At 35.9% G+C, this 17,915-nt stretch overlaps 1 protein-coding gene across 4 annotated transcripts in view; it reads right to left on the bottom strand.

Moving 5' to 3' along the window:
• TRAPPC13 (trafficking protein particle complex subunit 13) overlaps positions 1-17,915 on the bottom strand; it is a 51,886-nt gene that overhangs the window by 11,673 nt on the left and 22,298 nt on the right. For all 4 annotated transcript variants that reach the window (XM_004465569.5, XM_004465568.3, XM_004465566.4 and 1 more), the window contains exons 4-7: positions 13,987-14,071; positions 6,739-6,866; positions 3,064-3,136; positions 948-992 (exon numbers count right to left, since the gene is read on the bottom strand). In XM_004465569.5, coding sequence (XP_004465626.1) covers positions 948-992; positions 3,064-3,136; positions 6,739-6,866; positions 13,987-14,071 — 331 coding nt within the window. The remainder of the gene's footprint in view (positions 1-947; positions 993-3,063; positions 3,137-6,738; positions 6,867-13,986; positions 14,072-17,915) is intronic.

The raw sequence follows: 17,915 nt of genomic DNA, 5'->3' as shown, positions 1-17,915 counted from the left end.
TATATTTGAATTTATAATTTACCACTGTGGTATGGAATACAACAATTGAGGGGAGCTAGAGGTCATGAACATATGTGGTTTCTCTGAAGATATAGAATTCAAAATAAAACAGAAAAAAAAAGAAATCCAATCAATAAAATATTTCTTCTATGGCAAAGTTATTTTGTCTCTTTTGTTAGGATAGAAGATAGATTATCTCTATTCTAAAAGCTACTTCTGTCTCTATTTTTTCTAAAGTTGTTTCTCCCAAAGATATTTCAAGCCATTCACCAAACTCAGAGCAACCTAACTCTAGATGGCACTATAACTTCCTAGGACAAAGAATTTAATACACTGACCTTTACTTTTCAGTATTTTTCCACGTGAATATTAAATTTACTTTGCAGGGTTAGAACTAACATCCCGTTTTGTAATATATAGACCAACATAAATAATGTTATTGTTTTTAAACAGTAACAACAACCATTACATGGAATTATAGGGCAATTATTTAATAAAAGGGGGAAAGCCTCACAAAATTAACTATTAGAATTTAAAAAAATCAAACATTGACTCCATGTAGACTGAACACAGCAGATTAAAAACTCTACACTTGGAATTATTTAATTTTAAAGAAATTGTTTTGTTGTGGTAACATTTATGCAACATAAAGTTTCCCATTTTAACCACTTTCAATCACACAATTCAGTGCTGTTAATTACATTCACAATGTTGTGCTACAATCACCACCATCCATTACCAAAATTTTTCCATCATACCAGTCAGAAATTCTATACTAATTAAGCATTAACTTCCCAGAAAGTAATCACTTTTGAATGAACTTTACACTATTTTTTGTCACAAAAAGTCATATTAACAATTTACAATATGATGAGAATGTAATACATTAGATTTTTAGTAAAAGTGAATTAATGTTTAATTAAAAAATACAAATACCCTATACTTACCTCTGCATTGTAAAACTTGGTTTTCACATCCAATGGTTTGAGAACCTGGTTGAAAAGAGCATATCAATTAGATGAGATTCTTATTTGACTATCTTGCATTTGCTTATTTTAAATCACAGAGCTTAAATTCATCAAATCCATTTTTTCAATTTTAATTTTAAAAGACTTCTCTAATGGGTATGGAACATTTCAGAAAAAAAAATTCAAAATGCATTTTCCAAATGCATCGTTCCTTGACTGCGTGATGGTTACATGGTGTTCACTTCTTAAAGTGAACATACATTTATATATTTTTCTATATGTATATTTCACAAAAGTATTTATGAAAAAAGCAACGGAACTGCCTTTCATTTTCTTTTAGAAGGCATGCAAAATCTTAAACTAATTGCTGCAACAAAGCAATGGCAAAATTTTCCCTATTAATAGTGTTGCTTCTTTCACTTGAAAAAGAGGAATGAAAAAAAATTAGATCTATATTTACATAGATAAACATAGCATTTCCTCTCCCAAACCACCTTCCTCAGCCCCAAACACATATACATGTGTTAAACCAGTGGTTTTTCACCATTTCTGGATCATGGACTTTGAAAATCGCAAAAAAAAAAAATACAAAATTCTACCTAGAATTCCAGTAATTCAGTTTCTGAAGCAAGTTTCATTCACTCACCCCACACCAATAATCTCTCCCTTAAATAGTTTTAGAAAACTGATAGTATTTCCACTCACTTTATCTGAATTTAACATTCATTTGTCTCATCTATATTTTTGTGTGTTTTGTAAAGCCATGAAAAAAACTATTACTTCTTTTGGATAAAAGCCTTCCAGTTATATTATAAAAAACATTACATTAACAATGCTATATTTCTCTGCTTTTATTTAACTTAATTTAGTCTAACTTTAGATTGCTACTAATATGACAATTTTTTTAAAAAAAGATTTAATTCATTTATTTCTTTCCCCTTCCCCTCCCTGTCCCCACCCCCCATTGTCTGCTCTCTGTGTCCATTTGCTGTGTGTGTTCTTCTGTGTCTGCTTGGATTCTTGTCAGCGGCACTAGGAATCCGTGTTTCCTTTTTGTTGTGTCATCTTGCTGTGTCAGCTCTTTGTGTGTGCAGTGCCACACCTGGGCAGGCTGTGCTTTTTTCGCATGGGACGGCTCTCCTTATGGGGTGCACTCCTTGTGCATGGGTCTCCCCTACATGTGGGACACCCCTGTGTGGCCAGGCACTTCTTGTGCACATCAGCACTGCACGTGGGCTAGCTCCACACAGGTCAGGAGGTCCTGGGTTTGAACCCTGGACCTCCCATGTGGTAGGTGGACACTCTATCAGTTGAGCAATCCATTTCCCAACAAATTCTTAAGTATTGAATTGCTTTATGTGGCTTTATGAATTCTAAAAAGAGATGTTTGTAAACTGGTCTATTCCTCTGGGCATGATACCCTTTGACTGATGTAAATCCAAACGCTTTACAAATCAATATTAGGGTTTTGATTTGACCACATCATCAGGCCATGAAGGTTTGAGACCGCACCCCCTTGGTGGGCTACATAAACGGACACTCCATCAAGAACAAAGAAGTAGATACAAAAGAAGATTCAAAGAGGAAGACAGACAGCCCCATAAACATGAAAGAGGCCCCAGGAAGAAAGAAGACCCATTTGCCTGATAGTTTATAGCTGACCTTGTGAAGAGTACAGAGCAGCTGAGCCTGGAAAGAAAGGAGTCCCAGAAAGAGATGAGCCCTATGCCAGCCCACCACTGGGATGGGAAGAAGCTGGACACATGGAGACTTAAGAGGGAAGAGAAACTAAACCTTTGCAGACATAGCCTGCTATCTTACTTCAACACGTGGCAAGAGAGTTTGGTAAGTACGTAACCTTGAGTTGGACTCTTTAGGGTCTTGTAACTGTAAGTTTTTACCCCCAATAAATACCCTTCATAAAAGCCAACAGATTTCTGGTACTCTGCACCAGCACTCTTTTCAGCTGGATAATACACTTTAGAGTTTGTTTTCATTGCAGATAAATAGGAATAACTATATATTTCTGAAGAGTAGGGTATATAGGTGCTTTAAAACCATTTTAAAAACTGGTGACCATTGACATTTTCAATACCTGAAATTTGAAGAATTTTCTAAAATACATTTTTTCTCCACTCTGAGTTGTATAACTCACTGCACACACCAAGCTGAAAAAGAAAGATGTCTTAATGATTCTGAATCATTTTCAATTTTATTTCTTAACGGTAAATCTAACATACCTCAGTATTACCTGCAGATCTAAAAAACACAATAGTGATGCGATAATGAACCCAAATGAAGCTAAAAGTATGATAAAAAAAAAAAATATGCCAGCAGAGGTGGACATAACTAAAAGAAAAAGAAAGCTCTGATTAGCAAAATAAGATACACCATTTTAGAGCAGAAAGTCATGGAGTTTTCCTTGGAAAAGTGAAATATATTAAAAAATAAATCCCAGATATGGGAAACATGAGATCCTTTTGGTGAAAATAAACAAATAAAATGGGGGAAAAAAATCCCAGAAATAGGGAAACGGACTTTGGCCCAGTGGTTAGGGCGTCCGTCTACCATATGGGAGGTCCGCGGTTCAAACCCCGGGCCTCCTTGACCTGTGTGGAGCTGGCCATGCGCAGTGCTGATGCGCGCAAGGAGTGCCGTGCCACGCAAGGGTGTCCCCCGCGTGGGGGAGCCCCACGCGCAAGGAGTGCGCCCGTGAGGAAAGCCGCCCAGCGTGAAAAGAAAGAGCAGCCTGCCCAGGAATGGCGCCGCCCACACTTCCCGTGCCGCTGACGACAACAGAAGCGGACAAAGAAACAAGACGCAGCGAATAGACACCAAGAACAGACAACCAGGGGAAGGGGGGAAATTAAATAAATAAATAAATCTTAAAAAAAAAAATACAAAACCCAGAAATAACCAAATAATTGAATATAAAAAACTATAAAAAGATACAGATAAACTTAATATTACATTAGATTCCAGGATGGGGAAGACTTAAATAAACAGAAAGGAAAGGACTATTAGATTAGTTTACATAAGAATTTTAAAATACAAAAGTAAAAAACACAAACAAAATTAAGAGGAGACAACAAAAAAAAGCAGGATAAAATTCTTCTAATATGATGAGAAAATGGTTAGAGTCTTAATATCTAGAGTTCTTGGTAAGTCAATATGCAAAAAACTATTATCCCACTTAAAATATGAACAAAGGAATACATAGATAAATCACAGCATTACAATTGACTAAGAAATATGAAAATGTTCAGCCTCACAAACAATTTAAAACACAATAGATAAAATTTTTCCATCTATCAAGAGTAGGCAAAAATTCTATGTGAGTGATATTAGGGTAAAAAGTCTGGAGAAATGGACTCTTTACACTGCCACTAGTTATAAGGCTTTTGGAAAACAAACCTTCAGTAAATGAGCTATAAAAATACTTCTCTGTTTCCATGATAGATTACAAGCAATTTATTATCACGACAATCTAAGAATTTTATATATAAAGGTGTTCATTGTGTTCTTTATACTAGTGAAAATGGAAACTATTGAAACATCCAGTATCAAGGTAACCAAATTAAAGTTCATCATCCAAATAATTGCATAGATCACAGCTGTTTAAAAAATGTTATTTTTTAAAACATTTATTTATTTTAATTTATTTCTCTCCCCATCACCTCCCCCTCCCAGTTGTCTGCACTGTGTCCATTTGCTGTGTGTTCTTCTTTGTCCACTTCTGTTGTTGTCAGCGGCATGGGAATCTGTATTTTATTTTTGTTGTGTCATCTTGGTGTGTCAGCTCTCCGTGTGTGTGGCGCATTCTTGGGTAGGCTGCACTTTGTCATGCTGGGTGGCTCTCCTTATGGGGCGCACTCTTGCACGTGGGGCTCCCCTACACAGGGGACACCCCTGCGTGGCATGGCACTCCTTGCATGCATAAGCACTGCGCATGGGCCAGCTCCACACGGGTCAAGGAGGCCCAGGGTTTGAACCATGGACCTCCCATGTGGTAGGTGGATGCCCTATCCATTCCGCCAAGTCCGCTTCCCAAAAATGTTGTTTCTTTTTCAATTCATGTTCACAATGAACTGAAAAAAGATAAAAACCATGTGGACTGGAGGAGAGTGTAAACTACAACATAAATCACTATCCATGTGCCAAAATGTATTCACCAAATGCAATGAATGTGCCATGATGATGAAAGAGGTTGTTAATGTGGGAGGAGTGGGGTGAGGGAGTGAGGGGTACATGGGGACCTCATATTTTTTTAATGTAACATTTAAAAAAAAATAAAAGGAAAAAAACCATGTAATATGATCAAATTCTGTAAAATGTTATTTAAAGTATTTATATACATCTGCCAATTATATATATACATATGCACATATAAAATGATTGTAAAGAATATACCAATATTTTAATAGTGGCTATACTACGTGGTGATATAATAATTTAATTTCTCCTTATACTTATGTCTAGTACTAAGCTAGGTGCCAGAGATACAGAGTTAATCAAAACACAATATTTGCCCTCGAAGTGCTCACAAGAGAAGCGGTGTAGCAAGATACAGTAAGTTAGATTCAAATTTGAGGTCTACACCATCATTTACTAGGTGGTAATTCTATAAGTCTTATTTTCTATAAAGTGGGGATTTTACACATTTAATAGCACTTCAACAAATTCAACATCAACAAATACTGACTACTACTCTTTGCTAGATTCTCTGGATATAACTGACCTCATAAATCTCTATAGTTTAATGGGGGTGGTGGGATGCAGGCATTCTATGCAATTTTAAGTATGAAGGACATAAAAAAAATAAAGTTGCGGGTGCTATGGAATATACAAAAATTTAATCCAGTCTAAGTGGACAGGAAAGTCTTCTTGAGGAAGTCATACTGAAACAAGATATGAAGGAGAAATGGAAGTTAACTAAGTAAAACAATGAAGGCATTTCTTTCTGAGAAAAAAACGTATTTCAAGTCATGGAGTTCTGAGGTAAAAGAAATCCAATATGACTACATTGTAGAGAGGGAGGGGATAAGTGTCAAAAAGTGAGAACTAGAATTGTTCATAAGCATTACGTTATGGACAGCTTTGTAAAAGCTATGCTAAAGTCAGAATTTCCTCTAAGGGCAATAGAGATTTTTGGAAATTAAGTTGACTTTACTAAGATCACATTAATAAACAGTAGAGTTGATATTTTACTGAAAAGCTCATATTAAATACAGAATATATATTTTAAAATGTCTACAACAGAGCTGGTAACTCAAATGACTGATTAAATGAAAGCTAATATAATTTAATAGGTACAGAAAAAAAAAAGAGAAGCAAAAATGAAGATGGAAGTGAAGATGGAGAGGAGGAGACAACTGAAAAATATTTAAGAGGGACTAATATGACTTTGAACTGACTGGATGTGGGGCAGTAAGAGAGATGGAGAAGTCTAAAATTACTTCAGATGGCTGAAATTTTCATATTTCTACCTCTTACTAAAAGAAAAGTTAGTGCATTAACAGCAAAAATATAAATACACACACCAGTCAGGAATACAGAATTTGAGTTTTTCACCTACATGGCTTTCTATTTTTTGAATGACAAACTATGTCTAGATGTAAAAATGAAACTAGAGGGTATATGAGGATAAACTATATAACTAAAGAATAGTCCCTTTGAAGTAGGTTTGGCTTAGTAAGGGGAAAGAGAAAAAAAGTCAAATAAAGGTATTTATAAGTAAAAGACTTTGAGAATAAATAAAATGAATCCTTACATGTGTGTTCCAATTTCCTTTACTTCATGATGTATGACATCATCAATACAACAATCAGGTTTAAGTTCAGCAACTGCAGCATTGGAGGCTGAAAGATTTAAACGCTGAGAACTTGTCTGAAGATCTGCCTTGAAAGAAAGTAAGAAAAATCAAATGAGATTACTGTGGGTGGATATGGGTGGAAAGAATAGGGGATTAGGAATGAGGAAGCAGGGATGAAGTGGGGGCAACATTATACTACATAAACCTTTCTGGAGAGCCTTAAGTTTAGAATCATGGCAATGGGTCACATCTCACTCCTCCAAAATAAATAAATAAAATCTAGGAAGTGGGAAAACCCAAAATAGAAACATAGTTTCTATTTGTTACAAATAGTAACAAATGAATCTGATAGTCTGACAAATAAAGAACATAACCACACTGGAGGAACACAGAAGAGGGAAAAAAGAACTAACCTAGACTTCAGGGAAGAAGGTGAACTAGAAAGACATGGGACTCTCTTCTTTCCCAGAAAAACAGAGATAGGCAGAAGTGGCCTGGAAAAAAATCTTCCAGGATTTAGGACACCAGGTGAAGGCTGAACACCACCCAGATGAGAGAGGGACAAAGGAAAAGAACTGCAATGGCAAAACTGTGAGAAAAAGTGGTAGCTGCTACTGCTAGCACCCTCCTCCACACTAAAGACACTTTTGAATATTCAGGCTTCTGGGTGGGTGGCTACAGACAAAGGGGCCCCAGGGATCCACCTCCTCAGGAAAGGGGACCCAGCATAAGGCTGACTCAGGGTTTGACCCACAAATTTGGTCTGCTGTGTCCCATGAGCCCTTCTAGGCCACTAACTGGGACAACTGTCTGCCTTGGAAGCCAGCTTGAGACTAAAGAGATCTGTGACTAAAGAGTGAGGATCCTCTCAATCTCCCTCTCTACTAACTGGGACTGATCCTTGAGAACAAAGACATGGGGATAGGGAGAAGGCTGTCAGCAAAGGTTAGAGAACTGTCTGAGAAAGTCTGAATTACAAGGCTCTTTGCCTCCAGGCAGGAACCTATATAACATTGACCCAGTCCATGTTGCAGGAAACACGTTCTGACCAGGTGCTGAATGGAGAGGGCTATCAAAGAGTGTCATCTGCTGGCACACCAAGAAGTACATGTGAGGAAATTAAAGTTAATAAGACAGGCCTTTTCCAGACTTCAGAGTCTCCCGTCCCAAGGCCATGAGAAGCAGGTTTCAACCCATTACTGGGCCCAGATCCCAGTTTTGAGCAACTAACAGGGACAATTCTAAGACCCAGTTTGAAACAAGAATCAACAAACAGCAATAACACACAGCCTCCTGACACTAAATCCCTACAAAAGGGAAAGAAACTGAACATCTGAGTAAACTTGCCATCCTAATCAGATGCCGAGATATCTGCAAAAAATCACAAGCCATACTAAGAAAATGGAAGACATGGCCCAAGAATAGGAATAAATCTAAAGAAGAGCTGTAGATTTGAGACAACTATTTAATGAGATGCACACCAATTTGCAAAATCAATTACCAAGTTGAAAGACAATATGGTTAAAGAGTTTTATAAAGGACAACAAGAAGACATTGAGAGAGCACAAAGAATAATTTGAAAACTGAATAGAAAAGTTAACAGAGCTCATGGGAATGACAGGCACAAGTGAGATAAAAAACACATCAGAGGCATACAACACAGACTCAAAATGATAGAAGAAAAAGTAAGCACCAAAGACAGAACAGCTGAAATTGAAGCAGGAAAAGAAGAGAGAGAGAAAAGAATGAAAAAAACTAAGCAGGGGATTAGGAAGCTGAATGGCAACATGAAAAGCAACAATAAATGTATAAAGGGAGTTCCAGAAGGAGATGAGAGGGAAAAAGGGGCAGAAAAAGTATCTGAGGAAATAACAGTTGAAAAGTTTTGAATTCTCACAAAAGAAATGAACTTACATGTCCAAGAAGCACAGCATACCCCAATCAGAATAAATCCAAACAGATCTCCTCCAAGACCCATACTACTCAAATGTCAAAAATCAAAGATAAAGAGAAAATTCTGAGAGCAGCATAGGAGAAGCAAACCATCACATACAAGACACACCCAATAAGACTTACTGCAGATTTCTAATAAGAAACCATGGAGGCAAGAAGACAGTGATATGATATAATTAGGATTCTGAAAGAGAAAAACTGCCAGCTGAGAATTCTTTATCCAGCAAAATTGTACTTTCAATATGAAGGGGACAATAAAATATTCACAAACAGAAACTAAGAGAGTTCATAAAAAAGAACCCAACTGTGTAGGATATTTTAAAGGAAGCCTTAGAATCTGAAAGAATAAGACAGGAGAGAGAGGCTTGGAGGAGAGTATAGAACAACAAAACCAAAAGTTGGTTCTTTGAGATGATCAGTAAAATTGACAAACCTTTAACTAGATTAACAAAGAAAAAAGAGAGAAGTTTGCAAATAACTAAAATCAGAAATGAAAGGGTAGAAAAGTTACGAGTGACCCCACAAAAATAAAAAGGATCGTAAGAGTATGCTATGAGAAACTGTATGCCAACAAAGTAGACAACCTAGAGGAAATGGACAAATTCCTAGAAAAGCACAAACGACCTACACTGACGCTCCAAGAAATACAAGAAATTAATAAACCAATCATATTTAAATAGATTGAATCAGTCATCATAAATCTCCCAACAAAGAGAAGTCCAGGACCAGATGGCTTCACAGGTGAATGCTACCAATTTTGAAATGAATTAACACCAATCCTGTTTAAACTCTTCCAAAACATTGAATAGGAGGGAAAACTACTCAACACATTTTATGAAGCCAATATCACCTTAATACCAAAGCCAGATAAAGACAGTACAAAAAAAGAAAATTATAGACCAATCTCTCTATAAACATAGATGCAAAAATTCTCAACAAAATAATTGCAAATTGAATTCAACATCATATCAAAAGAATTATATACCATGACCAAGTGGGATTTATCCCTGGTATGGAAGGTTGGTTCAACATAAAATAAACTAACATAATACAACACATCAATAAATTGAAGGAAAAAAAACACACATGATCATCTTAATTGATAAAAACACTTTGAAAGACAGGAATATAAGGAAAATTCCTCAATAAGATAAAGGGCATTTTGAAACACCCACAGCCAAAATTGTACTCAATAGGAAGAGACTGAAAGTTTACCTTCTAAGATCAGAAACAAGACAAGGATAACCACTGTTACCCTTTTTATTCAATATTGTGTTAGATGTTCTATTCTAGATAGAGCAATAAAAATAATAAATAAATAAAAGGCATCCAAATAGGAAAAGAAGTAAAATTCTCACTCTTCACAGATTATATTATCTCATATTTAGAAAATTCTGATATGTCTACAAAAAGCAACCTGAGTTAATAAATAAGTTCACCAAAGTGGCAGGATATAAGATCAACATGTAAAAATCAGTAGTATTTCTGTTTAATAGTATTGAACAATCTGAGGAGGAAATCGGGGAAAAATTCCATTTACAATATCCACAAAAAGATTCAAATATCTAGGAATCAATTTGACTAAAGAAGTACAAGACCTCTATGTAGAAAACTATAAAACAATGCTGAAAGAAAGACCTAAAGACCTAAACAAATGGAAATGTCTGTGTTCACAGACTAGAAGTTAAATGTCCTGAAGATGTCAATCCTACCCAAAGTGATTTAAAGATTCAATGTAATACCAATCAAAATTTCAAAAGCCTACTTTACAGAAATAGAAAAGGCAATTACCAAATGAGACTAGAGTCTTCAAAACTAAATGCAGTACATTACCCTGGATGAAGAGGATAATTACCCTGGATGAAGAGGATAAGGCTGATATAAAGGACATTATTGGGACAATTAGATATTTAAATATGCACTGTATAGGGTAAATGTTAACTTTTCTCTACTGAATATCATAATTATAATGTAGTTATATGAAGAGATGTGCTTGATTTCAGGAAATATACAGTGAAATATTTAGGAGAATATAGGTATGATATCTGAAACTCAATCTCAATTCAGAGAAAATTACACATAGGGAAAGAGCAAGGGTGCAAATGTGATAAAATGTTAATAACTGACAAATCTGATTTGATGGATATCTGATGGATTTTTTTCTACTATTTGTTTACCTTTTTTTAAAGCTCAAAATTATTTCAAATAAAAGTTCTAAAATACTGGGGCCGGGTGGGGGGAGAGAGACGCACAGAGTAGAGGTCTTGTCTGTTTTGTTTCCTGCTATTAGCCTAGTACTTAGAATTGTGTCTGGTATATGTAATTGCTGAATAAATGAATGAAGTAAATGACTAGTATAGACCAGTGCATCCAGAAGTATGGTTCCCAGACCATCAGAATCATCATGAGATGGGAACTTGTTAGAAATGCAAATTCCTAAGCACCATTCCATATCAAATAAACCAGAAATTCTGGAGTTACAGGGCCAGTGATCAGTGTTTTAAAAAGTTCTTCCAGATGATTTTGATGCCTTCTAGATTTTGAGAACCAGTGGTCTAGACTGTTAAGAGTTACACTTTGTAAACTCTATTCAAATAAATTTGAAAATCTACATGAAATGGATCATTTCCTAGAAAAAAATCACTTGAACAAAACTGACCCCATTAGAGATATAAAAAGCTTAAACAGACCAATATCCATAAAAAGAAATATAAAATAAAATGTCATCAAGGAACTCTGCTGCCCACGAAAAAAGCACCAGCCAAGTAGATTTTACATGGGAATTCTACAAACCCTTCAAAAACCAGATAATCTAAAATTTAGATTCTAAATGCTCCATATAGTGTCCCAAAGCTTTGAAAATAAAGGAACATTTCCTAAATCTTGTATAAAACAACAATAACACTGACACCTAAAACCTCATAAAAAACGATAGTATAAAAAAATACAGACCATATCATGCTGTTTCCTGACCTATATCTTAAAAAAGGGATTTTGCTGTCAAAACTAGCCTACGTACATATGTATATATCATGAGTCTGAATGTCTAAAAGTGCTTGCTTGGCACTGCTTATAAATATTAGCTATTCTTTTTAAACACTATATTACCTTTATAGAAATTAAAACTGAATAAAACCAACAGAAATATAAATTTGCATTTCATAACATGCATTATAATATTGTGTTATTTGATCTTTGTAATAATACTGACTTATATGTTTTTGCTCATTTATTAATCTAACTTACAGAAATCAACATTTACTGAATGCTAATAACATACCAGGCAAAAAGAATAGGTTTTTTTTGTTCTGAAAATCAGACCATATCATACTCAAATGCAGGGGCTGGCGAACTTTTTCTTAAAAGGTCAGATAGAAAATATTTTAGACTTTGTCGGACAGCCTCTATTGCAACTACACAACTCTACTGCTGTAGCTTGAAAACAACTACAAATAAATCATGTGCAAATTAGTGCTGCTGTGTTGCAATAAAACAGCTTAATGACACTGAAATTTGTGTCTCATATACTTTTCATATCACAGAATGTTCTTCTTTCATTTCTTTTCAAATGTTTAAAAATGTATAAGTCATTCTTAGTTGTAAGGACTTCTAAAAGCAGGTGATGGGCTAAATTTGGCCTGTGGATTATAGTTTGCCAACTGCTGAGCCCAATGCAAGGCCAAGACTCTACTTGTAGTTTGATAAACATGTACATGTATGCAAAAGTTTGCATCCATTTTCTGGAAATTGGGCCATATCAGAAATGTGAAATATTGCTCTATTTAACTCTATGATCATTTAAATTAACTCTATGATCATTTCCTTCAAACTCATTTTAATTGGATGTCTTTTTGGCAATACATCAGTGAATATTAAACTTAACCACTTCGAATTAGCTTTGCCAACATCGCACCCACATACAGTGAATGTTTATTAACTTTATGCCTTTTCTTTCTGAATAAATGTCCAATTGAATTAGCACATGCTCTGACTTGATTTTCAAACTATTGCGAGAGTCTTCTAACTACAATCCATCCCATACAATGCTCTCATATCAGTTTTCCTAACATGAAATGTAAATATTTTCTGCTCAATAGCCTCCACTGAAGGCCCACTCTTTAAAAGAAAATAAAATGGATGAAAACCATAACCTGGTATTCCAATGTTACACAGTATGGCTACTACACAGCTCTATCTCTAACCTATTATCAAATTAATTCTATTCACTGCTACCAGAACATGTATACCTATGAATCTACTTCTGATTATCATATCCCTCCTGTCTTGTTCTCTAAATCACACCATTCTTTCAAGAACCTCTTGCATTTCCCTTCCTCCAATAACCCATCCTGACTGATAAAATGCAATGAACTTTCCTCCTAACTTTTTCAAATCTTATTATGTTATTCACATATATTAACAAAAAGCTAAATTATTTATTTTTGACTAATATGTTTTTGAAGCTGGCGAGTAAGAGAGGAAATCAATAGATGGATCTGGAACCTGGTAAGAAGTCCATGTAGACATCAATAACCCCAAGAGGGCTGCTGGAAGACCCTCCCCAGGATTCTGTCATTCAGAACAAGATTTCCTCTGGAAGCCAAGAGAGGCTCTGGATATTACCCAAGGACTTTATCATTGGGCCTTTATGAGGGATTGATGGGTGGGATAAGCAATCAAAACAGTAAACAGATGGAACTCCTACCTTGCCACTAGCAATGGGGTGGAATAATTAACAGTTCAAAAAGCAGGTGCAAGGCCTAAATTCACTCTCTCCCCTTTAGACTCCGATTCTGGCACCTTCTCCCCCTCGTGGATCAACATACAAGTAAAACCTAGGCATTTATAATTATAATGGGAAATTGTAGTCTGTAAATCAGCCCTCTTTATCATTTTTCAGCCCCTTCTTCTCTATCTGGGACCCATGATCCCATTTCTCATCCCTCCCTACTTAATAAATTACTGGCCTAACTCACCCAACGTGCTCCTGAAATTCTTTTCTGTAGCATAGTCAAGAATTAAGCAAAATCCATAGCATCTTCTCACCCAGACCATGACAAACTTTGAAAACAGGAAAAATGCTTATTTGCCTAACACAATATTCTTTAGATACACAATTAATGCTTATTGTTAATGAAAATAAAAAATCCCAGTATGAAAAATGCATTTTAATGAAGTCTGAAAAACATAGTAACAGAAATTTAAAAGTTTTATTTTTTTAAAAGACACATACTAAACAAAAATGTCACTTACTTTTACTAATATATCCTTTACGACTTGGTTGCTATCATTATGAACGCTGATATAACTAGAAAAGGTCTCTCCCAAAAATATATTCCTGTAAAATAAAATACATTTTTAGGCAAAACTCCATTCAAATTTTATCACAAAAATGCAATATGAGCAAGACTGAGAACTTCAAATGGAAAAAGATAAAGAACAGAGATTAGATGAAACACTGCTTTAACTTTGGTTTGTTTACACTAGGCCACTCTTTCTTTACCTAGTGCAATTCAAAATACAATTTGTTTATAAGACATGCTATATGTTGGTCTTCAACTGCTACACAAACTGCCTTCCTAAACACAATAGTCATTGAAATAAGATCCATGCTAACAGTGTTACAATTTGCATATGCAGAGGTAAAAAAAGGAAATTTCCATTTTGGAAATTGCCCTAAATCTAAAAGAGACCTAAGCTATTTATAAAGTATCTGTGATATATCTAATAATGTATTCTATTTTTCTAAGATTCTTAAAAAAAAATGGATTTAGTTTTGTAATTTTACATGAATATATTTATAAGTTTTCAAGACAAGTTAACAAACACATTCTATAAACCAAAAAAAAAAAAAAATCCTGAAAATTCCTTTTGTCTCAATACTCTCAGTGGCAAGGAGTGGAACCAGAGACTTCTACCTAATTAAAATCTGGAATAAGAAAATAGCTAAGAACAAGGGGAGGAATGCAAAATTTAGAGGTCCTACTTAGCTGAAATGTCTATTGGGAGAGAGCTGTGAGGCTAAGATCCTTCTAAAAAACCTTTAGATTAACAGTTAAAATAATGGCATATATGACCATTAAAAAATATAAAGGGGAGCTGATGTAGCTCAAGTGATTGAGCACCTGCTTCCCATGTACAAGGACCTGGGTTGAATTCCCGGTACCACCTAAAAAATACATATATATGGAAAGATCTAAATAAGCAAGTTAAAACTATATACCTGAAAATCACTATGAACATTTTGGTATGCATCTTCTTTTTTAATTTTTATTTTAAAAAGAAAACCAGAATCACATAGAATTCTGTAAAACATTTTTACTGTTTAATTCTATCAATTGCATTTTCCCAATGCGCTGTCCTTTTTTTTTTAATTGGAGAAGTTGTAGGCTTACAAGAAAATCAGGCAAAAAATACAGTTTCCATACACATCAGCCCATACACATACTTCATATTATTAAAGCTTTGCATAGATGCATTAACTTTGTTAGAATTGATGAAACGATATTATAATTATACTACTAATTACAGTCAATAATTTACATTAGGTTCAGTTTGTGCTGTACAGTATCACCGGTTTTAAAATGCTTTTTTTCTAGTAACAAATATACAACCAAGAAAAATAGCTAAAGCACAGGCTGAAACAGCCTAGAAAAAGATCTTCTAAGGTTTAAGACCCCAAGCTAAGGCTGGACACCACGAAGAGAAGGAAAAAGGAGGGAAATCTGTGAGTTGAAACCAGCGGCTACTAATGCAGATACCACCCCTCACACTAAAGACACTTCAGAATTCTCAGGCCTCTGGGCCTGTAGCTACAGACAAAGGGGGCTCCAGAGATCTATTACCCCAAGAAAGGGGAGAGAGAGGGACACGACCTAAGGCTGATTTAGTTTCTGACCCACAAATTTGGTCTGTGTCTCATCAGCCCTTCCAGGCCAGGTAGGACCACATGGTGGCGTGCCCAGGGAGCCTGCAAAGAACCCCTCGTTCCAACCCTCGTAATCTCCCTCTCTTCTAGCTAGTACTGATTGTTGAGGATGTCCCAGGAAAGGGTGAGAGACAGACACAGCCTAAAGCTGACTCAGCTGACTCACAAATATGGACTCCTGTGTCCCAGGAGCCCTTCCAGGCCTGGTGGGGCCCCGTCAATGTTTGTCTTGGGAGCCAGCAAGGGACTAAATATAAATGGCCCTCCCAATCTCCTTCTCTACTAACCAGGACTGACTGTTGAGGACCCAGAGTAGGGAATAGGAATATTTCCTAGCCAGGAAAAGGGAGGGGGCTGCCAGAGAATTTCATAACTCTCATGAAAGAAATGAACTTACATGTCCAAAAAGCACAGTATACCCCTATCAAAATAAACCCAAACAGACCTACTCCAAGACACATACTACTCAGAATGTCAAATGTCAAAAGTAAAGAAAAAAATGCTCAGAGCAGCAAGGGAGAAGCAAACCATCAAGTGCAAGGGAAACCCAGTAAGACTTCGAGCAGATTTCTCTTCAGAGACCATGGAAGCAAGAATACAGTGGTATTGAAGCTGGCTAGTAAGACAGGGAATCAATAGCTGGATCTGGAACCTGGCAGAGTCCACGTGGACATCAATATCCCTAAGATGGCTGCTGGAAGACCTGCTCCCCCGATTCTGCCATTCAGAACAAGACTTCCTCCAGAAGGCAGGAGAAGCCCTGGATATTCCTCAAGGAATTTATCACTGGATCCTGGCAGGGGATTGATGGATGGGGTAAACGATCAAAACAGCAAACAGCTGGAACTCTTCCCCTGCCATTAGTAAAGGCGTAGAATAATTAATGGTTCAAAAAGCAGGCACAAGGCCTGAACACTCTCTCTCGCCTTTGGACCCCTATTCCTGCCCTCTGCACCCTACTCTTGCCATTTTCCCTCTGCCATGATGGCAATGAAAGTAAAACCTGGGCATTTATAATCTATAATGGGGAACTGTAGTCTGTAAATCATTCAGCTTTATTTCAGCCCCTTCCTCTCGACCTGGGACCCTTGATCTGTTATTTTCTCTCATTTCTCATCCCTCTCTACCTGAATTAGTTAGTGGCCTAAATCATCCGACATGCTTTTGAAATTGCTCTTGAAATTCATTTCTGCAGCATAGTCAAGAACCTAGACAAAATCTAGTAACAGTATGATACAATTAGGATTAGGATGCAATTAAGATACAATTAGGATACTGAAAGAAAAAAACTACCAGTCAAGAATTCTTTATCCAGCAAAATTGTCCTTACAATATGAAGGTGGTATAAAAACACAGAAACTAAGAGTTTGCAAAAAAGAATCCACCTTTGCAGGAAATATTAAAGGAAGTCTTAGAACCTCAAAGAAAAAGGTAGGAGAGATAGGTTTGAAGGAGAATACAGAAGAAAGAATAGCAGAAAGGATAACCAAAAAAGGAAAAAGACAGTAAAAAATATGATATGACATATGAAAACCAAAGAATAAAATGGTGGAAGTAAATAGTGCATTTACAGTAATATCACTGAATATGAATGGATTAAATCCCAAGATACAAGCTAACAGAATGGATGAAAAAACATGACCCATCCATATTCTGCTTATAAGAAACTCACCTTAGACCCAGGGATACAAAATATTTGAAAGTGAAAGGATGGAAAAAGATATTCCACATGAATAGTAACCAAAAAATAGCAGGGGCAACTATACTAATATCAGAGAAAACAGACTTTAAATGCAAAAAAGATTTAAGAGATACAGAAGGCCATTATATATTAATAAAAAGGAAGGAAGATAAAACAGTCATAAACATTTATGCACCTAACCATGATGCCCCAAAATACATGAGACAAACTCTGGGAAAACTGAAGAGAGAAACAGACATATCTACAATAATCGCTGCAGACTTCACCACCCTACTCACATCATTAGATAGAACTAGACTAAAGATCAACAAGGAAACAGAACTTGAAATACAAGACAAACGAGTTAGACCTAAAAGACATGTACAGAACACTACACCCAAATTTAGTGGGCTATACATTCTTCTCAAGTGTCCATGGATCTTTCTCCGAGACAGATCACATATTAGGGCACAATACAGCTCTCAATAAATATAAAAAGACCGAAATTATATAAAGCACCTTCTCAGATCATAATGGAATGAAACTGTAAATCAATAGTAGAGAGGAAAAATT

The sequence above is a fragment of the Dasypus novemcinctus genome, chromosome 2 (genome assembly GCF_030445035.2).
Source record: "Dasypus novemcinctus isolate mDasNov1 chromosome 2, mDasNov1.1.hap2, whole genome shotgun sequence".
Taxonomy (NCBI): Eukaryota; Metazoa; Chordata; class Mammalia; order Cingulata; family Dasypodidae; genus Dasypus; species Dasypus novemcinctus.
Note: the sequence above shows the minus strand (reverse complement) of the source record. Positions and strands in the feature narration are given on the sequence as shown.